Source organism: Ruditapes philippinarum, unplaced genomic scaffold (genome assembly GCF_026571515.1).
Source record: "Ruditapes philippinarum isolate M1 unplaced genomic scaffold, ASM2657151v2 ctg5372_1_1_1_1, whole genome shotgun sequence".
Taxonomy (NCBI): domain Eukaryota; kingdom Metazoa; phylum Mollusca; class Bivalvia; order Venerida; family Veneridae; genus Ruditapes; species Ruditapes philippinarum.
In genome coordinates, this window is record NW_026859596.1 from 11997 (window position 1) to 35783 (window position 23787).

Genomic DNA, 23787 nt, shown 5'->3' on the forward strand with positions numbered 1-23787 from the left:
ATGCCTATGTTGCATTACATAACGTTTTATTATTTTCCTGCAATGATAGAAAAGATTTTTTCGCACTTGCTTGGCATTGTTATATTAAGTTTACTCCTTATCTCTTAATAGCAAAAATGCCATGTAAGAATTTTCTTTATAATGCACGGTACAAACATTGTAAACAACTAAACAGGAAACTGCTTATATAAATCAAAGCACTGAGAGCACGGTAAATCAATATCAAATATAGTTATTCTGTTTTCTCTATTTTACTGGAAAGGCATCTAGTAGGACATCATGTACAGGAACGGATCAGTCGGGACATCTCGGCTATTATCAATAATAACTTCTTAAGTTTGACGGAAAGGACCAAAAAGATGCGATTGAGGTACGGGTAAAAAATGTGTAGTAACGACTTAGTTTATACGAATTTATTTAACTTCGATTGTGCTTATTGAATCACTCTCAAATCCGTTCCTGGAACCAACCAGTACTAAATAAGTGTAAATCAAGTGTAAAGAATCTTGCTCACAGAAACAACGGCTCGGTCTTAACGGGGTTTCAGCCAACGCAGCCAGAAAGCCTCAGATCTTTAGTCCAACGTGTTAACCATTCGACTACGCCGCCGTAACGATTTGACTCCTGTGACACATATCAGTCCATTTAACAAGGTTGACGCCTCATTTATTCCGCTGCAGAATGATTGTCTTTCTGCCAGCACTTGCAAAGCCGACTTATAAGCAAACTTCATTTAAGGATATTAAAACACGTAAGCTTTAAGCCATTACCGCATGAGCATTTTGTGAAAAATGGCTGTTTTCATTGAAAAGTCTCCTATTACAAGTTCAAGTTGCTATAAAACTATAAAAACTGCTTCAATACTAATCAAACTTGGCACAAATGTTGACTGGACCATTGCCTTTGTAACAACATGCTCAGTCTTAAATTTCCTGTTACCATGGCAACTAGGGTACATCTTAAAATTGCAAAAAATCACTATTTTGCGTTGATTTTTTTCATCAAAATTGATTTCAAAGTGCTGCCACTTTTCAATGGATTGAGATAGAGTCAAAGGCTTTTCAGCGTTGGTTACACGTTACCTTGTGATCGACCTTGGGTCATTTTTAGGCTCTCACAAGTCCAAAAGTTTCTTGGCGATGAGGGGGACTACCGCCCCCCCTTCAAACCCCCCAAACAGAAGGGGGCACATCCCCCTTCTAGCAACCCTCTGATGTATCTTCTAGATGGGGGACGGCGCCGAAAAAGTGGTCACTTTTTTTAACAACATTTCTCAAACAAAAAAAAGTGTTGGGGGCCTAAATAAGGCATTTTTTCACCATTTGAGAAAGCAAAAAGGGGGGGGGGGGTGAAAAAGGCGTAGAAAGGCGTATATATCTGGTAATGGGTTAAAGCATTATGCATGCATAGATCACTGAAAAGGCCTTATCAACACCAAATTTTAACCGGCGTATTCTATTTCGTTCAATTTTATTTCCTTATAATGATCTAGAATAATATGTAATACTGTAATCATGGAAATCAATTCGACGAGAAATTAGAAAGATAAATCCACAGATGTGCGCATTGCTTGAAAAGACATGACGTAATTATCACCCAAAATGGACGTCACATTGAACATTTGTTATAAATATTATTTTGGATATACAGACAGCGCACATTCCTTATTTAAGAATGGTATGTTATACATCAAACAAAGCCTCTTGATTATTACTATGTGAAAATTATATGCCCGTGTTTGATGATATTAACGCTTTTAAATTTTAAAGTGTATCAAATATTATGAATCACTTTGTATGAACAAGTTAGAGGGTTTCCTGTGGGGAGAATTTTATTTAAACTTTAAGGATAACAGACCTTAAATACTTAAAAACATCTTCAAAGACACATAAACAAGTTGTGAAAATAGGAATAAAGTGACTAACAACAATTTTGATGTTGATACATATAGACGACTTATGTTTGGCCGTTGTTTCTTATTTGCATTGATCAATTGTTGTTTGCATGTATTCTATTTTTTAGCACATGTATGTTCTTATTATTGCACATCTAGGCTAATCACTTGATAAAAGATGTTAATATCAATGAAAATGTGATATTAATAAGGTTTCGGAGAACTTCAGATCTTTCAAACCTGAAGCGAACGTCTTCATGACCTGTACAGGAAACCTCGAGGAAAAGCCAGGGTATAATCAATGTTAGGGGAAGTAATCAAGATTAACTTCGAGCACATTATTTCAACACACTATTCTTTAATCTTTAATATATTTAAAATGAATGTTTTGTTTATGCATTTTTAGTGATTTTTTTGATGTTTTACATGTATCAAAATATCTATGAAATAATTATAAATCATTTTTAATAAAAGACTAATGATCAATCATGTACGGCTTACATATCACGTCTTCCTTCATGTACATATTAAAAACTCGTTTTCTCGTTTCACCAATTTCATTAAATATTTTGAGCGGCTTCGGAAAAAGTTTTTTTAATGACTCGAATTTGAAATAGATGATGGGAATGTGCTATCAACTAAGAATAACCGAAATTTATGCTTCGTTAATAAAATTTTTCTAAGAGACTAATGATACAATATTATACTAATTATTTGCATGTTGTAATTTTTTTTTTTACAAAACAAAGCAAGTTTTTTTAAAATGTAATTCGTTTTTACTAATCATAAGGTCTTCAAATTTCAATGCATTAGGATATCTATAACAATAAGTTTTTCTCTGTATTTATGAATATTGGCATTTTATTATTCATACATCTAAATTTAACAAAGCTGAAGACAGTTGCCAAGGAGGTATGATAAAATAATCTTCTAATACAAACTCTGATTTATAAAAACGGTAGTTTAAACATTTGCTGGAAGGGTGGACTTCATTGTTCCAACTTTGGATGAACCGATTTCGAAGTTTGAACTTAACAAGACTTTTGAAATTAAGCAGACTGGGTACAGATTGACTTAACCAATAATTTGATAAAAGTCCAAAGTATCTATATAAAATATTACAAATCTTATCATCTTTACCATTCAAAAGTTTACACCAGATTTCAGATTTTATTCAATACTCTCATGGTTCATTAGAACATTTGACAAAATTGTTAACATGTTACAACCGGAACACAAACATATATACATGAAAATATACATAAAACAGGAGAATGAGTGATTATTATATTTTACCAATAAAATAAAAAAGATATGATTAGATTTTCAATATTTACCGGAATTTATGCTTCAATAACAAAATTTGTAGGAGACTAATGATACAACACTATACTTATTACTTGCATGTTGTATTTATTTATTTTTTTAAAATAAAGCAAGTTTTTTTTTAATGTGACTCGTTTTTACTATTCATATAAGGATATCTATAAAAAAATACGGTTTAATAATTTTACGTCTACTATTAACAAAATGTGAACAATAAAAGAGATAGTGAAATTCATCACCCAGTTGGTTTGACTCACATAAAGTACATATACGTAAATTTCTCTCTATATTTAAGAATCTACCTTTCCCAATTGGCATTTTATGATTCATACATCTAAATTCTAACAAGGCTAAAGACAGTTGCCAAAGAAGTATGTTAAAATAAGTTTCGAATTCAAACTCTGATCTATATAAATGGTAATGAACTGATCTCGAAGTCTGAACTTAAATTGACTTTTGAAATTAAACGGACTAAGTACAGATTGACTGAACCAATAATTCGATAAACCAAGTTCGTCCAAAGTATCCTCCACGGTTATTCAGTTTTATATCTAATATATATACTGAGTATGCAGTCTTATATAAAATATTACAAATCTTATCATCTTTACCTCTTCTCCAAATCCCTCCAGATGCGTGCACGTCGCGGAGAAGGCACACGGCAGGTCAAGTCACATTAAGTACCAGAGATGATTGGTTGACATGTCGTGACTAACTCTGGAGGGTTGGCGTTAACAAGGGTCGTTTTTGTTATCGTTGGTCAGGCAGCTGATGTCGTCTCCTTCACCACCACTGAACGAAGAACAGGCTACCAGAAGATTCAGCATGAAAAAAACGTCCCCGATGTGACTATCATAGTGGACCGGCAAGGATGCTACACTATCGGACATATTGTTAATTCCGGCGCCGAGTATAAATAAACTCAAAAACAAACAAATCATCTTTACCATTCAAAAGCTTACACCAGTAGTTAATAATTCTTTTTATTTGCAAAGAGTAAATCCAAGTTCACCATATAACATTGGGAGTACTTTGCTTGAGCTTAAGTATAATTTTGTAAAATTTAAGCTGAAACTGATCAATACACTTTAATTTTTCTAATCCCCAAACTTCAGAGCCATAACAAAGAATAGGAACAATCATTTTGTTAAACAAGTGACAAGTGGATCTGTAGATTTACAGATAGTAACAATTTTCTAGTGTTTTGTTTGTTTGTTTGTTTTTTTCAGAAAGAGCATTGTTTTCTTCGCTTGATCAAAATTAACAAATTTACCATTTTCCATAAATTGAATAGATCTACCTAGATAAGAAAAATCATGTACTAATTCTAAGTTTTCATTAACAAAATAAAATTGAGGTGCATCTTCCATACGATTCCTGCTACCAAGACAGTTAATAATCTTTTCGCTCTTTGCTCTTCTTGTCGCTAAAAAAATCAGCATGGCGAACTTGCGAGACGAAATTTTGAAACTCACGAATCCAACGCCAGTTTTCAAAGATCTTGAGGACAATTCAGATGATGGTAATAAAAATGATTTCTAAACTAAATGATTGTGAGATGCCATCGGTTTTACATACGATCAACATATTTTTTTATTATTTATTCATTGTTGTCACATATTTTCGCGAGGATGTTATTTGCATATTTTTAATTTCTGCAAAAACGGTCTAATAACTTTATTAATTTCTTGAAGTTTGAATTTGTATCATTTTTAACGCCTAATAAATGGATTTTGTTTTAAATTTTTTTTATTTTTATTATTTATTAAAATATATATGCAGTTACAGTCTATTCTAGGAAGGGGGGGGGGGGGATTCATTCTTATTTTTGAGAATTCCCCCTATTTTTTCAGAATCAGGGGGAAAATTTTACAGAGAAAGAAGGAAAAGATTGTCAGATGTAATAAATTCTCACTTTTTGATAAAAATCCCCCGTTTTTCAATCCTAGAATAGACACTGTATATCATTATTTGCCTTCGTGATTTCCCATCAATTTGTGACCTGGTGGTGGTGTTGCCCAGAGCACATATCAGCCACCGCATTGTTCCTGGATGGGGTGTCAATCATTTTTAGCAGTACTAGTTGCCTTCATTCAAGCAAGGAACTGAGTACTTCTATACGTGTAGAGGTACAGTGCGAATGACTAGAAAGGATTTCATGATCAATCACAACTAAAGTGAACTGGGTCGTCTCAGAATCAAACCCAGGTCTCCCAATTCACAGTCCAATGCTCTACCTATTGAGCTAACCAGACGTCTACACCTATTCTTGACCTAGATAAATGTCAGGTATAAATACTCTTGTTAGGACATATGTTATACAAAAACTACACAAGTTTTTAGCCAGACTTCCCGAAATACGTCCGTCCGATGGACATGTCCGATAAATTATGATCCGGTCCGACGATTTTTTATTCCGGATCGGTCTAACTGTCCGGCTTTTATCGAAGCCGCATCTATACAAAATGGAGTCGCTAAAGGTGCCAAACCTGGGAAAAAATGAAAATCTACGTTATGGGAGTGCGCAGAACAGCAATAAAAGGATGAAAAGAATAGACCTGAGACAAAATTTAATGAAAAATGGAAGCAGGACCATGAATCGTTGGTGTATGACAGGGAGAGATTAAAATGCGCTGTATGGAATGTGCCGATTTATACGGAGAAAAAATTAAAACCAAAAAGTGTGTAGAAATACAAACACAAGTTTTTCCTTGATTTTGATCAATTTTATTTGGTCTGACAGATTTCATTTCGGTCCGACAGATTTTCATGGTTTGTCAGACCGAATGTCTTGACAGTTTTTTTTTAACTTTCGGGAAGTCTGTTTAGCTGACACTCGATCCTTAAGTTTATCCAATCAAAATGCATAATAGAACAGGTTTAAATATGTTTATCCTACAGTCCGTTTGATGACCTAATCACTTTATTGATCTTATATTGAATGTTGATGTAATAAATTTATCAAATACACATACAATCAAGCAAAAAAAAAATTCTCAAGATTTTGAAACAAATATTGATCAGATCTGACGTAAAATAACCAAGCTAGCATTTAGTGGGTGATTATAAGTCGTGATGACATCACAAGGCTAATAGGATTTCATGAGTCAACGTGTAGGCGATCAGCTTAAACTTAAAGACAGTTTTGATTCACATGTTCAGATGCTCTGTTCTTTGAACAGTTGTTTTAAGAAATAATTGAAAGTTTTATGAACTTTTAGATATTGAATTTATTTAACATTTTTTTAAAAATGAGCAAATTGTATAGTATTACCTGTGAAATGTGTTGTACATGTGCAATATTTCTGAATAAGAATTACGAATCAGCAAAAGAAAAGCATAAGTTTTAAGTTGTAAGCCCAATTATCCATTTTGACCATCCAGTGAAAAACTGAACATTGCATGAAGAAATGATTTCATTTGAATATTGTACATATGAGGCAGTGTTTTTTTTTCTTTATATAACTACAACCCTAAAACGGTACCATTCCCAATAGAAAAGAGACATTAAAATTCCCAATTTCCAATGTTAAATTCCCAAAATGGCTGTCCTAAATGCCCACAAGGCCAAGTGATTTTTCTAAAATCATTTAAATCCAACATATTCATATAAATCACCACTCAATAGTTCTATTTTGACAGTAGAAGCTGTTAGCTATCTTTATTCATGATGTCTAATCTCATTTGTAGCTGAAAAAATGCATTAAAAAAATTCCCAATTTTAGTTAAAATAACGCATTTTTTTCCCAATCAGTCTGGTACCGGCACCATTCCCAAAGTAGAGAAAAAAATGCTGTGAGGTGACTCGTGTACATGTATGTAGATGAAAGAAAATTTGTTTGTTTTAATTGTAAAATCAAGGTATATTTGCTTGTAAACACATGCTCTTATATTTTCTTTTGTGGCACTTATGAAAATATTACATCTCGTGTTCAACATACATGTGGATATATATTAATCTTACAAACAATTGTCCTCTATGAATTGCATGTAGTTCAATTTTTAATGAGTTTAAAGTTTTATACATTTTGTTATTGCAGATACAAATGCCAAGGTTGTAGATCATGATTTAGATCATTATGAAGAGATCACTCAGCCGAGTAAATTGAGACAGAAAACAGCAATAATACTTGCTGATACAGATAAGAAGTATGCAGGAAAGAAGACATCAAGGAAACATTTTAACACTGAACTTAGTGATGGTTAGATATATTAAATTTCTACAAATTTGGAGTGTTTTAAAAACTAACAAAAAACTGTATATATGCATTCTTAAATGCTAAACATAACATTGGTATTAGTTTTAAACCTTTGAAGTGAGCCTTTGTCAATTTTTTTCTTAAGTGAAGTTAAAATATTAAAATGTCATTTGCATGTATAAAGTAGTTTATTTCAATTTTACCTTTTTTTAAAAAAATCTTTGTTAAATGTTTTGCGTTTTTAATTCATTTGTGAAAAGCATGGGGAGATCATTTGCTTTGACTGACTTGCTTTGGAGTTGAAACTTTGAAGACATTTCGATTTTTTTCTGTTGTGGAAGCTATCCAGATAGTTTTCTGTGGGTGGGTAGATCATTTAGGGTGTTTGCTTATTCCTGAAATTACACACATTACAGAGGAGCTCGTGTTGAATTCAACCATCAACATAGTTTATAAAAATTTCTTTATGACTTCTGTTAACTGTAGTGAGTATGGTAGTTAACTATGGACTATAAATGAATAAAATATGTAATACATGTTTGACTGGTAAATTTTCATTTACATTTCAGACAGTGGAGAAGAATCTAAGGACAGTTTTAATGATGATAATGAAATGGGGTCAGATGATGGCAGTGGCCTGTCTGATGATGATAAGCTTGTTATAGATGATGATGTTGGTGATGAAGAAGATGATGATGATGATGATAGTAATGATGATGATGATAACAATAGTGGTGAAGAAGAGGCATTGATGACTGTAAATAAGTTCAACAAATTTGGAGCAAATGAATTTTCGTAAGTTTCATAAAAAACCATAATGCAGAATTTTTGCTGTGGCTTGTTTTAAGGATGCAGTGTAACTCCCACCCTTCTGGAAGTGAAAGTGGTTAGCCCTTGCCACAATTATATACCTAGTCTGACCAGTCTCTACAGTATACTGTTGGCTGACTGTTAGTGACTTTCAGTATTTATTTTGATATCCAATACTAGTAGTTCATAATGGACAGTTCCAAATGGAATGCTGGTCAAGACCATTTAAGAAATTCAGCAGGTACAGGCTTAGGTTGGACATTTTGCTTAATGCTAAATAAATTGTTTATCATATTGCCAGCATAATTTCTTAACTGCAGCAAGTAAACTGCATAATTCTTTCAAAACTCTGATGTATATCAATTAAATATTTTTGCCTCGCCATGACAAAACCAACATAATGGGTTTTCGACCAGCATGGATCCAGACCAGCCTGCACAACCGCCCAGTCTGATCAGGATCCATGCTGTTCGCTATCAGTTTCTCTATTTGTATTAGAGTTTGTAAGCGAACAGCATGGATCCTGATCAGACTGTGCGGATGCGCAGGCTGGTCTGGATCCATGCTGGTCTCAAACGCATTACGCTGGTTTTGTCGTGGCGCAGCTCATTTATTAAATTTTTTCAGGTTTAAAGATGATGGAGATTATTCTAAGTTTGCTGATGATGAAGAATTTGATGATGATGATGATAATGATGAGGATGAAAGTGATGATGATGACAGTGGAAAAGGTGATGAAGAAATGAGTGATGAAGATTTTGATGATGATAATGGTGATATTAATGATGATAAGGAATTGGATAGTGAAGGTCTGTTTAACATGAGATTTCAATAAATTTTGATAAGATAGGAATTTTAAATGGTCTTAAAACATTTTATATATTATGATAACATGTGTCACCATCACATTTGTAATTTGTTTAAGTTTTTGCGTGCAAGTTGTTATTTTCAAAACTACTGAAGGGAATGGGTTGAAACTTCACACACTTGTTCTCTGTGATTATCTAACATGATAGGCACAGGTCCCATAACTCTGACTTTGAGTGCCAGTAAACAGACATTTTCACCTAAAATGACCTGTTCGTAAATTTAGTAAAAAGTTCACAAATTGAGAATAGCCCCTTTAATGTTCGACCAATTTTACATGTTGCTTTACTTGATTGTACATTACCTGATGCATATTTTAACTACCATGTTTTCAGATGAAGGAATACAGAAATTCTCTTCAGCAGCGACAGATGAAGTAGCCAAGGGTCAAGCTGCTAAACATCAACTTGGTATGTCTCTATACACTGACTTACTTGATGTACATATATGTAGGCAAAAAAAAATTTCTTCTTACACCTAAAGTACATTTGAAATTGTTTACATATACTGTTGACTCCACTTATAACGAACTTGCTTATAACGAATAATCGTTAATAGTGAACTGAATCTGAAATCCCAGGCCGATTCCTTCTTTATTTTATATTAAATCACATCGCTTAAACAAATTTTTGGCTGTATCGAACAATTTTTTCAATCCCAAAACGGAGAAAAACACACAAATTTTCTTGGTTTAAACAAACTGTTATAATTGAAATATCAGGATTCACTGGATTAAAGATCAGTACATAAATACTGCTATCCGATAATCATTCAATCAAGTTATTGCACAGTAAAGTTATGGCTTCAGGGAATAAAGATTTTTATTAAATGTTCTCACAACATAATTTCCTACTTGTTTTTCGCAATCTCATTTAATAAATTACTGTGAAATCCCGATAATTACCAAATTATCGATTCTCTGTATGAATATTAACCAAACAATAACAAATAGCAAAATAATGCAAATAGTAAGCATTTTATAGACAAGTCCTACATGTCTAAATACAGGTACATACATGTAATATATTGTTATATAAAATGCCCCGCATAAAATTACTGCTACCATAAAAAAAACGATTACACCGGTGACAGGTATGTCTTTTTCACAGCGAATTTGCCCACTTAACAAGTCAGCATGTTTTTGCTACTTCCCTTTTAACAAACTTCAGATATAACAAACAATATTTAAATGTCCCATTGAATTTGTTATTAGCAGAGTCAACTGTAGTTCAATACTATGGTTTTTTTCTGTGTTTAACATTTGTGGTGGAAACCCTTTTAACAAGTGAAGTTGGTCAAAACTTTCTGACAAATGTTATTTCCTTTAAGTTAACACACAGGAGTGAAATACATGCTTGTTATATATGCTTGTTTTAACCTGATATTTTTCTTTTCACAATGTTTGGAATGTGGAAGATCAACTCGGCTGAGATATTTTTGAATAGAGAAAAAAGTTAAATTGGACAAAATAATATCTATGATATTTACATATTTTTAAGATTATTTTCAAAAATTGAGTTATTTTTAGCAGTTGTAAACACATATATTTAGTAATTTATCAGTTTACTACAGATGGTAAATAAAACAGTAATCTACCAGTACTACCAGTATTTAACTCAGATTATTATTTATAAATTTAACTAGGATTATGGGATACATTACTGGAGGGTAGAATTAAACTACAGAAGGCAGTATCTATTGTAAACCAGCTTCCACAGAAACAAACATGGTCACAATTTGAGCAGACGTCAGATATGTTTGAAGAGGAGGCCGGGAAAGGTAATTTAAAATAGACAACAACAGATGAACCTGTGGCATTTATTTTTAAATATTTATCTATTCTATTTCACTGAAAGACTATTACTTGACATGTTTTTAAATATGCAAGTGGTACCTTGATTCTGTAAAATATCATGAAAATTGTAAAAATAGTAAAAATTTTAAACATATTTTATATAGATTTTATATATTGTTATCACTGGTCTAAGTATTGGAATACTTTTAACATAAGAACTTAGGGCCTTTTGATAAAAATATTTGTCTAAATATGAAACATGCACAAGAGCCAGTATAAAGTCTCCCCTTTATAAAAAACCAAACAAAATTTTGCTTTCACAATGTTTCAAAATCCAAGATTGTGTACAAAATGGTCTTCAGTTCTTGGCTATTTATATCATGATGTTTATGAGGAATTGCAATATTAGTAAACTTATGAACTGTCATAATACTCTATTATGAACAATTGGTCTTTAAGTTTTTCTATATTTTGTCTTTCTCAGATAGCAAATCAATCTCATTAAAAGATTTATTAAGTTTATTATCCTCTTAAGAGGATATTATGACAGCAAGTTCTCTATCTTAATAGAAGCACTAACCTTTGTAAGATAGCTGCATTAATAGTCAAAAATGCAAATCTGAAAGGATACTAAAAAGGCAAAATTGAAAAAGTTGCTGGCTTGGTTTAATGGAGTCTGTTCATGGATAGAAGTGGAAAATGCAAGCTTCCAACCAAGCCCCCTGGCACTGACATTTAAATATGTAAAAGGTGAAATAATTTTCGAATTTGAAACATTTGTAGATGGGTTAATACAGCTGTAATCATGCAACCAATAAAGAGAAAAGATTCAAAGTTGGTAACCTCAGTCACTTGGCCGTAGAGGCTGCTCATACCAATGAAATGGCTGATGCAATGTTGTTACTTTTAAACTGTTGTTTAGATGTATTTTCTGTTGTGAAATAAACTGAAAGTGTTACATTAATCAGACATGTATATTGTTTGTTACAGCTCAACAAGCGTTAGGACACCTACTTGCTAGTCTTGTACATCTACAAGATCTGATGCTGCACCAAAATACAGAAACTAGACATATCCTTGATGGCAAACCAGACACTAATAAAAAGTAAAATTGTTTCTTACAACAGAATTTAGTTTAGTTCCAATTTTATCAAGACATTGTAATGCTTCCTGAAATGTTTCAGTGCTGTATTAATTTAGTTTCTAGTTTATGCTGACCTTCAATAACACTTAAGTTTTCAATAAAATTTAAAAAAAGGGTGATCCCTTGGAAGCATTAATCACAATTTACATGAAAGTTGTAGAGTCGATTTGATTGAGTCTGTTCATGAGAAAAGTGCAACATCCCTAACGTCCCCTAGCACTGGCTTGAGCAGTACTCAATTTTCAGTGCTGGAATAAATGATCCAAAAGGATTAGAAAATATTACAACACTTCCATTTATTGACTGATATCCTAGAGGTTTTGTTTTGTTGATACCTTCCATTAAATGCTGGAATTTGGTGGTTTTATTGTTAGTTGTATAAAGGTCACTTAGACTGAAAATAGTTTTCTCATTCAAAGGGCTAAGGCCATGTTTATAGACTATAGTAATTAAAGAATTTATGGCCAGAAAACCACAAGTCATTCAGGCTAGTGGTTGTCATCTATTAGCACAATTATGTTTTGACAAGCCCAAAACGTGAAAAGTTAGGTCAATAGAATAATGAGTTACACAGTTGGTTTGTAATACAATTTTCTACACAGAGGTACTACATTATATTTGAAATCCATTAGAATCTAAGGTTATTGACTGCTAAATTTTCACAGGCCAGTTGGCCTAGTTACTTTGAACATTAAATGAGCCTTACTGAAAATCAAACAGCCATTTCCCAAATGCTGTAGACTGTTTTTGTCCATCTACTTGTAATCCAAAAGATAGATATTACCTAAATGATAATTTCACTGGTTCTGTATTGAATGTAAGATAGTTGTTTTAAGATTTTAAAAGATATTATATGTTATACCTTAAGAGCATCTGACATTAATGATGATGATGATGAAGAAATACCAAGTGACACTGATGAAGAGATAGATAAAGAGGAAGCCAAGCCTGCATCATCTACAATAGTTAGAAAAAGAAAACTGAAGTTAGACGAGTATCCTGAAGTATTAAAGAAAAGACACACCAGTTTTACAGAATATAGGTAATGTCACAACAACTTTTTTTACAGGTAGAGAAAGAGACCCCACTCTTCCCTTAAGTTTTGGGAAAAATAATACAGTATTTTTGCAAAAGAGAAGAAAAAACTTGGGTGCAAATTGAACTTTTGGCAAAAGCTGCATGATTCGAAAGAATTGTCTTGAGGGGAAGTAGTCCTTCTATATAAGTAAAAGAGGCCCTCAGAATAAACATTGAAACTAGAAGTGAAGATGGTCTGGTATGAATGACAACATGAATGGTTAAAAAAGCTTGGTATTTGATGGCCCAATCAATGACCTGTTCAGCTTACTAGAAAACTTTTGTCATTTTACATATGTAGAATGTATTTTGAAAGAAATTATTAATAAATTGTTTTACATAGTATGCTAAAGCTCATATTCTCTGGCTAAGCTTATTATCAAGAGCATCAGATTTGGAATTGACTTATTTGATTCTCAAGCAAGGTGAATTTCTCTGTGACAATTGATTTAGTGACATTGTGTCATATGGTCATTTCTCTCTTACTGCTGATTCAGAAATCATGTGGGATTAGTAGTCGGTCACTTGCAGAGAAATTGGTATTTATTGGCTAGATATCAAGGAAGGCTCTTGATATTTGGCATACAGCATTAACTAGTGGTCCCATAACTTTGGATTCTATTTCATATCTGTCGCTCATCCATTTCCTGTTCACCGACTTAGATAAATTTTCGACATTAATGATCAATGGTAGGAAATTTTCGTAACAGTTTTCTCAGCAACTACCAATCACAGTCTCTTGATATTTGGCATACAACATTTACATGTGGTCCCATAATGTGGGATTCGATTTCAGATCTGTGGCTCATCCACTTCCTGTTTACTGACTTAGTTAAATTTTCGACATTAATGGTCAATGGTAAACTTTTTTATTTAACATCACATCCTCATGATATTTGGGATACAAATGCAACCCGGCCTTTTCTGTCTATGACCCATTTTATTAAAAATCACATTGTTAAATGAAACACTTATTGTTTCAAATCTGTTGACAATAACATATTTCATTAATATTACAGAAATTCTACCATACAGAAATGGTATGACAAGACAAGGCTAGCAGCTGGTAAAGTGAAGGGTAAATCATTTAGTGCATTCGATCAATCAGCTGTTGTACAGATTAATCAGGTTTGTATCTTTTTTATACATCACACAGTCGAAATAATGATTACATTGAATAACACAAAAATGGGTGAAAATTTTTTGGTGATGATAAGATATGAATTTTTGCTGTATTAAAAGTTTCTCAAACAGCTTACCTCCAGATTCAAGCTATTTTTTTCGGAAAGAATTTGAAGGAGAACAATTTGTCCAGTTAGCAAAAAAAGTAACTTAAGAAAGCACAGGGTATAACAAAAAAAACAGCACAAAATGAGTTAGGGACTTTCCCTGGAATCACTAATTTTGTAACTTAAAAGTTAGCCAAAACAGCAGTTAATTTGAATTATGATAATATCATTATTCATGCGGGTACAAAGATATTAATAGTTTATCTGCAGGAGAAATGATAAATAAATGATCATAACTAGATAACTGCAAAATTACTAAACTTTAGAATGATAGACAAATCAATCCACAAATAAAGTATTAATCTTTATAAACATTTACCAGAACGCAGTACTTATATAACTAAATGCAATAAAACATATTGCACAAAAATGACATTGAAATAATGAGAAATAAAAATATTTTTGCTTTTGTGAATTTTGTGATTTCACCAAGACTTGTAAAGAACATGTTAACACTTACATGGAATTTATTCAAGAACATTCATATTTTTTAATCTAAGAGGAACCAAGTTATAAATCAATTCATGATTCATCCAGTGAACAAACAGTAGGAAAAACGTTGATAGCTCTTAATTAAACATTTTTCTTCTACTTCAGTGTTATATACTGAAACAAAAAAGAAACTTTCTCCAAGTTTGAATGTAGATATGTTAGTACAGTTTTTCAATCCTTTTGAAACTCGATTTTTACGTTGAATAAACATATCGGGCTTTTATACGGGGATTAGCTGACCGGTTTTGCAAACAAAACGAGTTTTACAAGCTACTACATGTATATATGTATGTACATTTAAGTGGTACCCTTGAACAACTGGCACATACTTTGCGAAAGTTTCTTTTTTGGATCAGTATATTAAATTCCAAAAAACACATACTTCCTACCTTGTGGTTTCAGCATTAATGTATTTATGCATTTTATGTTTTCAAGCTTGTGATTTCATTATAAGTTTATTGTATTATTTTATGTATTTTCAGATTTTAGCTGATAAAGACAGATTGGTAAAGAGAACACAACTGAAGAGAACAGTATATAGAGTACTTGGTACCAAGCCTAAAGTTGACCAACCAGAGATCTTACCAGCTCCACAGGAAGTTAGTGAAGCTTTTATATGTTGTATAGAAGATGTTGTTTTTATCTTGACTGTACAGAATTGTAAACGTGGAAAGCACATTCTGTATCATCACACTTATAAACTTTTCCAAACAACCAATTGAGATATTACTTTCAGACATTTTACACAGGAGAACATTACTCTGTTATGAACTGAACAAAATGTTCTTGTTTTAATTTTGACCTTAAGTTAGGATTTTGTACAACTTTTTTTTTTCCACGGGCCATCCCTTCTTACCTTGAGATATTGGTTTGAAATATTGAAAATTCATTTATGACCTTGATGCCCATTAAGGCAATTATAGTTGACTTGTTTGACTTTTGCCCCATTTTACTTACAAAGTTTTGTTCTTATTCCATTTTCTAACCTGAAGAATAGTAGAGCTCTTGTAAAAAAACACATTAAAACAAGGAATTGCAATCATCTTTCAAGTCTATTGTATTACAAAGTTGGTGTTTAATCTTGTATGATTTACAACCTCATTTATACAAGTATACATGTTATTTTCAACTCTTAACGGTATTTTGTAGATAAAGCACACCGATTATACAAGCAAATTTATGTATAAAATCCTTCATTGTTACCATAACTCATACATGTATATGGGTTGTTACTTGAATGTATTTACCTCCCTTTACTGGCAACATACTTACAAAGCCATCTTTTAAAAATCTACATAAACATGAAAAGTAAATTCCACATACCACTGTAATTAATTTGTTTGGTTTGGTATATATAGAATTTATTTTAGTTTGATTTTGTAGGAAGCTATTAGCTTAAACATGTAGTTTCTGGAACTAACCAGTGTTAAAACTTAAAAGGCTCTTGCTCAAGGTAATAAGAGCTTGCCCACTGACAGGGTTTGAACCCATGCAGCCAACAATACTGAGAAGGGTTCATCACTTGACCACCCACCATTTGTTATAAATTCAGTCAAATGGTTTGTTATAAATGGCTATTTTTATGAATACTTTTAATGGACACACATTTATTTTTGTTATCTAGCACATTATGCCTAAAAAATGTGGTGTTTTTTAAAAATTCTTTAACAATGTTGAAAAAATGTAAGTATGTTTTAATGATGGATTTAGAGAATGTTAGTTGTGAACAACTGAAGAAAGTAGCACTGAACATGCAGTAATATCTCCAAAAGGTAGCAAAATGTAAACAAAGTAGTGTTTTGACTTCCCTACAAACTACTAATTAACTATAATAATACCGATTGCCAACAGAGCTTTAGTTGCAAAAGAAAGTCAATGTATGTAACAAATGAGTATTACTTTTAAAACTGTAACAAGATACTAAATATTAAAAGTTTTAGAGAAATTAGATTGGTGGCATCTCTGAGTCATAATGTGCCTTTAAAATTATAAATATTATAATGATTGTTTCAGGGAGATGAGAATGTTGTTAAGAAGGATCATGAGAAAGACATTGACATGGAGATATTTGATGATGATGACTTCTATCATCAGTTGTTGAGAGAGCTGATAGAGAAAAAAACTTCTGATGTCAGTGACCCTGTTGCCCTCAGCAGGTAAACATACTGTCTGTTTGGTTTTAAACTCATGTATTGATTCTCATTGATGATGAAAGGCACAAGCTTTTTTTAATTACATTTGTATGTACTTACTGGACTGGCTACTAAAAATTGTCACTGAACCAAGCAGAGCAGGTATCACAGAGTTGTCATTAGGACTAGAAAACACAATTTGTGATATGTAACAAAGTATCAAAAAATGACTGCCTCAAATTCAAACCAAACTGTCAAAGAAATTGTTTAAAGACAACGCTATTTCATGTTTAGATTAAAATGTTACTGAACTTTAAAAGATTGAAACCCATTTGAGTTAAACCGTTTGAACCCAGGAAGAAAAGATGCTATAATACTTTGGTTGAGTGACAGACAGATAGACACCTTAATCATAAGGACACAGCCCCCTTGATATCCCCAAAAAAGAAAATGATAAAAAAACTACTTAAAGGGTGTTTCCCAGCACTCCATTCTCCATTTGAGCCAAGTCTAACAAAACTTAATGCATTTGAGACCAGCATGGATCCAGACCAGCCTGCGCATCCACGCAGTCTGATCAGGATCCATGCTATTCGCTTACAAACCCTATTACAAGTAGAGAAACTGATAGCGAATAGCATGGATCCTGATCAGACTGTGGTGATGCGCAGGCTTGTCTGGATCCATGCTGGTCGCAAACGCACTATGTTGGTTTTGTTGTGACGCAGCTCATATGGATGTTCAGTTATTTTGTTAGCAAGTTGAAACTTAAATCACATACTTATTTTAAGTAATGTATTTATGATCTTACAGACAATGGTTAGAGATACAAAAAATGCGATCTAAGAACAAGAAAGCAGTGGACAATAAAGCTAGTAAAGGGAGAAAAGTCAGGTAAGCAGCTATCTTATCCCTTCAAGTAATTCTATGTAAGTCTTGGCTTGTTTGCTGGCTTAATTTTCAGACAAACTATATTGATCAAACTTTGAATGTGGCTTTACTATAATTTGCTGACTATTTTGTGATTGTAGTGAGAAATGGCCTCACCCTGCGGATCACTTATTTAACATAGACTTCTTATAGTAAAAATGCCTCAAAAATCTTCTTTGAAAAAAAAAAAAATACCAAGAGCTTAGATAGTTTGCATGAAGCATCAACTTCAATTAAGTAAATCTTGTACCTTGGGTACAAAATGACCCCACCCTGGGTGCCATTTATTTTACAAAGACTTGTATAGTAATTTAGCTAAAAAGACTTCTCTTTGGAAACTACAATGCCCAGAGCTTAGATATTTTAGTAGCAGTATCTAGTGGTCTTCTTCAAAAAGTTATATAATCATGCCCCTGGGGTCAAAATTGGCCCTGCCCAAGGGGTCACTTAATTTATACTGACTTAAACCTTTTATAGTAGTGTAACTCAGGTGACCATTCCCGGGCCATGATGTCACTCTTGATATTATTGTCATTTAGTTGACGAAGTATTCAAATTCAAAATCAAATGGTGTACAAATGTGCTTACTCTCATGCATAGTTCAGTCGAGGGAAAATATGATAAATTATAAATGAAAGAAATGCTGTATTATTCGTATTGCAGGTATGACGTACACAAGAAACTGGTAAACTTTATGGCTCCAGTAGATGATTGTAAATGGTCTCACGAAGCAAGGTGGGTGAAGTCTTGTTATAAATACATGATTAAATTCTTCATGTACTCAATTATAATCATAGCAGTTGAATTTACACTTGGAGAATTTAATGTTGGCCAGGCAACAGTATAGATTTTGCTCAGACTGTACACAATTTCAGACTGGCCTGTCTCTATAATGGTTGCATACATTACATTTATCACATTCTGTTTATGTAGACATTGTTCTTTAAAGGAATGCTTTCTTTTGGTGCATAGTAAATATACATACTAGTTCCTTGAAGTCATCAAATAGACAACAAATCATACGAAATACTATTTTTTTCATGACTTTTTTCTTTAAAAAATCTGCTTAACTGTTAAGGACAGTTCAAAGTTTAAAGATTATTAGTCCCCTACCGGTTTAACCGTCTGTCTGTCTATCTGTCTGTCTGTCAGTCTGTACGAACCCAGAGGTACTTGTGTGACTTGGAGAGCAATGGGTAACAGTAAATTCTCTTTGATCCTATTCATTCTGTTTTTACTTGTGTGTCTTTTTTAAAGCTTTGTGTGACTAAAAATGGCCAAAAAGATCAAAGGAAAAGTCACATAAGTACCATTTTGTGAGTACGTCCTTCATTCGGTCCGTCAACAAAACTGGATCCCGCGATAATGCAAAAAGTACTGAAAATATTTCTATGAAACTTGATATATAGATAAATGGCAGTATGGAGATTATGCATGTCTTTTTCTTTTCTTCCTATGTTGAAAATTCTGGTTGCTATGGCAACAAATAGACTGAAAATATGGCAAATTTTACACATAAACTTAATCCAGTGATAACTCAAAAAGTACTGAAAATATTTTCATGAAACTTCAAATATGGGTAGATGACAGTCTGGAAATTATACACATCTTTTCTTTTCTTCCTATGTTGAAAATTCTGGTTGCTATGGCAACAAATAGACTGAGTTTCAAGATTTCTGATTTGAAATTATCAGAATTACCTCCCATGAATTTAGAATTTTTATGAAAAAAATATTTTGTTTTTTTAATAACTTCTTTATTTCCTAATGAATCTACTTCAAACTTCATATATATGTTTCTTATTATCACTCAACATTAGTGAGAAGGTTAAATACTCTAGCAAGACTATTTCTAGAATTATGTCCCTCTTGAACATAGATTATTTTCGAGAAATTGGTATATTTTACTCCATCTTCTTCATTCCTTAAAGGATTTACTTTAAAATCCCACATCATAATAATATGACAAGGTTTATAAATCTAGACCCATATCTTAGAATTATCTCCCCCTTAAGCTTTGAATTTTTCTTATTCATTCTTTAACTTTCTTATTTCTTCATGGATTTTCTAAAAATTCAAAATAAACATTCATTATCAACACCTACATTATATTTTTGTTTTTAATTTTCCTCTTTGTTAGTTACTATACATTATAGTTAATGCTATATTTGAAAATTGTTATTTTTTTTTACTTATCTTCTTTGTGACTATATGGTATCTTTAAACTTAAAGTAAAACTCACATCAATGTTCATAAATCTAGCATCGTTATTTCAAGAGTTATCTCCTCTTTAAGAATTTTGTATTAAAATATGTTATCTTTTGGTAACAGGGATGTTTAAAAAATAACTTAAGAGTCTCCTTCAATCTGTCTGTCTGTCTGTTCATAAGAACTGTTTCCTGAGATCACTTTTAAAGATTTTTTCCAACAAATTTACTTAAAATAGAGAAAAGTTGAAACATTAGAGTCAATGTACCCGGTTCCTTACAGGACCCGGTCCCGCACACTTTCCCATTTTTCATTTTTTCTTGAAAATTCAAATGAATATATTCAGTTTTCATTTGTGTTTCACTGAACTGGCATGTTTTCAACAGGATATGACATAATTTGGGATCTTGCACCCTAGCCTCTCCCAGGAGAGTGCAGACGAAAATGTAAATTCATGTACGTGGCTGTGTAGGTCACACATAAAAACAACTTATTCAGCAAGTAAACCATGCTAATTTCTATTTTAATATTAAGATTATTATAAAATATATATTTGAAAAGAAATGTATGTTTTTGTTAATATGGCAAATTTGCTGTTAGTTATGAAATATATGCACATGAATTAACTTCTCCCAACTACCAAACGTCAAGTCATTTCTCCTTGATTCTTTTGTTAAAAATAATACCAAACTCTTAATCAAACAAATCATAACTAAATAGATGAAAAAACTTTCAATAATATTTTTTTATGTCTGTGTTCACTACCTACAAGTGGTAAAAACATATGTTTCCATTGCTATTACATGTTTCCTGTGTGCTAAGTATGCTTGGAAATAAATGTTTGTATACTGTAGTAAGAATGTGCATTAAATTTGTTTGAAGTCTTGAAAATTTGCAAAATTTTTTTATCTTATCTGAATTTAGAGATGTTAAAAAATTTATAAAACATGTTTAAGATGTAAAATAACCTTTCAGTATAAAAATGGCCTTGTGTACTGAACTGAGTCCACTATTTATTATATTTTGCCCATTCCTGTTGCTTAAAATCAAGTGCGCCTAGAAGTATGACCTACTTAAGATAGAAACGTTTTGGTAATCAGTTTTTATGGGCAATGGATGTAATTTTCAAAATAATATCAATTTTAAGAAGAATTTTAATTATAAAATAATTTTCTAATTTTTCCTTAAAAAAGTGTACGACACTGGGTACACTGACTCTAGTTATACTTATTCATCCTGAGAAAATTGGACCTTTGGATTATCTGTTGTATAAACATAATTTCCTTACTAGGCAGGGAAACTTAACACATTACTATGATATAAACAAACTTAGAACTCAAAAGATTTAAGTTCATTTATGTCATTCATTCACTGGTAAAATTGAATGGCTAATGGCCCATCAGAATGTTGTTGGTGTTCTAATCGGTAGGGGACTTATGGATTGCTTGCAATACTTTGATAAATGCTTGTTTTCTCAAACAATTAGATCATTGTTGGTTTCACTAACTTCTAAGTAGAATTGACTTTTTCTTAATGTCTTTGAATTAAGTTTGGTTAAAAAAAATCCTAAATTTGACTTTCTTTAGTTGAAGAAAAACCTCACAACTTTAATGTATAGAAATATATTGACTGAAAGCTGCATGCCTGCAGATGAGCCAAAATATTTCAAGAAAATCAATATGGAGAAAAATGTACTAAAATTTTAAGAAAAGTAAAAACATTCAAGATCCAAGTTATATTTTACATGTTATGTGCGGTTTAAGACTGATTTTGCAGTATTGTATCACCATATTTCTACTGCATTACTAATGCACTAAGGGCTGTGTTTGCATATATTGACCACTTTTTGGTAATTTTCTTGGGTTGTAAGAGCTGATTGCAATATGTAAATTACTTTATTTATTCACCTCACAATATTTTACATTTAAATACATTTCATAAATTTTCATGAAAGTTAACATGAAACTGGAGGAGTGCTGCTTTAAAGACCATAATTATGTGTTTTTTACTGTCTAAAATTATTGATTTTGTATTTTCTTTTTGTTTTATCACATCAGATACAATAATTGTTATGTTTGTTTGTGTTTCAGGGATGATCTTTTCAAGTCCTTGTTTGGGAAGAGATTTTCAGGAATACAGCTTTGATAATGTCCTATAATATTAAACTAAAATTATTGATTATTATTGTTTGATTTGTACAGTACATGAATGATTTAATGAATAAATACATTATGTATATAATTTTGTCATTTCTGGTGTTTTTCAACTACATGTTCATTATCTGTTGCAGCAAAATTACAGTGATATCAATAGTTGCTTTCCCTGTAATGATTAGAGAGATAATCTGAATGTTTTACCTTTTCCTTTATGAATGTGTATAAAGATCTTGTCCTGATTTGGAATAATCAATTAGTAGTGAAACATTTAGCCTGTATCGTCTGTATGTACCAATGCAGATCAAGACTAGTCGGCACATACGTTTGTTCATGGTCTGCACTGTCAGCTATCCGGTCAGTACTTGAAATTTTCCCTGGAGATGTTGAATGGTTTTGTCCCGATGAAAAGATGGGCAAGTCCATTTAAGATATTTAGCATGGTAAGGGTTTGGAGACTTTGATATGAAAATGCATGAATAAAGCAGCCAATAACAGAACCCGGTCAGACTGAATAGACAACATACTGTTTTAACCAGTTAGTCTTGCAGCATGGAATGGTTTGAATTACTTATGATATTGTGATAAAAGTATAGTGTAGAGATAATGAATAGAAAGATCTTGTCAAGGTACTTAATTGACTTCCATTTTCCATGACTTATCTCCCCTTAAAACTGGTTAAGGTGCATTGTATTTATGCAAGTAAGATAAATGTCTATGACATTATCCAATATATGATTGTTTCAGATAACATTACTGCAGCATTCTTTTTCCTTAGTTTTCTATTTTATTCACTGATTATGACTGCAACATTTTTAGCTCGACTTTTTTTTTTTTTTTTTTAAAAGTAGAGGTATTGTTATAGTCAGGTCGGCGTTGCCGTTGCCGTTCCCGTCTGCAAACTTGTACCTGGATCATAACTTTTTTATTTCTTGGTGTATTGTCTTCATACTTGGCTACAACAACCCTTGGGACAAGACCTTTCAGTAGACCACACTAACCTTGACCTTCATCCATAAATGACCTTGACCTTCAAGGTTAAAAGTCCAATTTTTGCTTGTTCATGCTGTTATTGGCTGTAACTTTGTTATTTTTGAATGGATTGTCTTCAAACTTGAACATAATAATCTTCAAGGATATCCCTTAAAAATAACCCGCCAGACCTTGACCTTCACTCATAAATGACCTTGACTTTGAAGGTCAAATTATTGAAATTTTCATTTTTTTGGCTATTATTGGCTGTAACTTTGTTATTTTTGAATGGATTGTCTTCAAACTTGAACATAATAATCTTCAGAGATATCCCTTAAAAATAACTAGACAGACCTTGACCTTCACTCATAAATGACCTTGACTTTGAAGGTCAAATTATTGAAATTTTCATTTTTTGGCTATTATTAGCTGTAACTTTATTATTTTTGAATGGATTGTCTTGAAACTTGAACATAATAATCTTCAAAGATAACTGTTAA

General features: G+C 32.1%; 1 protein-coding gene across 1 annotated transcript; it reads left to right on the forward strand.

Annotated features, from left to right (window-relative positions):
- The first annotated feature begins 4595 nt into the window (after window positions 1-4595).
- Window positions 4596-22390, forward strand: LOC132757195 (protein AATF-like). The gene is made up of 14 exons (XM_060748400.1): window positions 4596-4742; window positions 7261-7422; window positions 7989-8214; window positions 8857-9038; window positions 9432-9506; window positions 10741-10875; window positions 11882-11996; window positions 12904-13077; window positions 14132-14240; window positions 15376-15492; window positions 16907-17049; window positions 17839-17919; window positions 18619-18690; window positions 22253-22390. The coding sequence occupies exons 1-14, from the start codon at window positions 4661-4663 to the stop codon at window positions 22305-22307; spliced, it is 1728 nt and encodes a 575-aa protein (XP_060604383.1). The 5' UTR covers window positions 4596-4660; the 3' UTR covers window positions 22308-22390.
- The last annotated feature ends 1397 nt before the right edge of the window (window positions 22391-23787 follow it).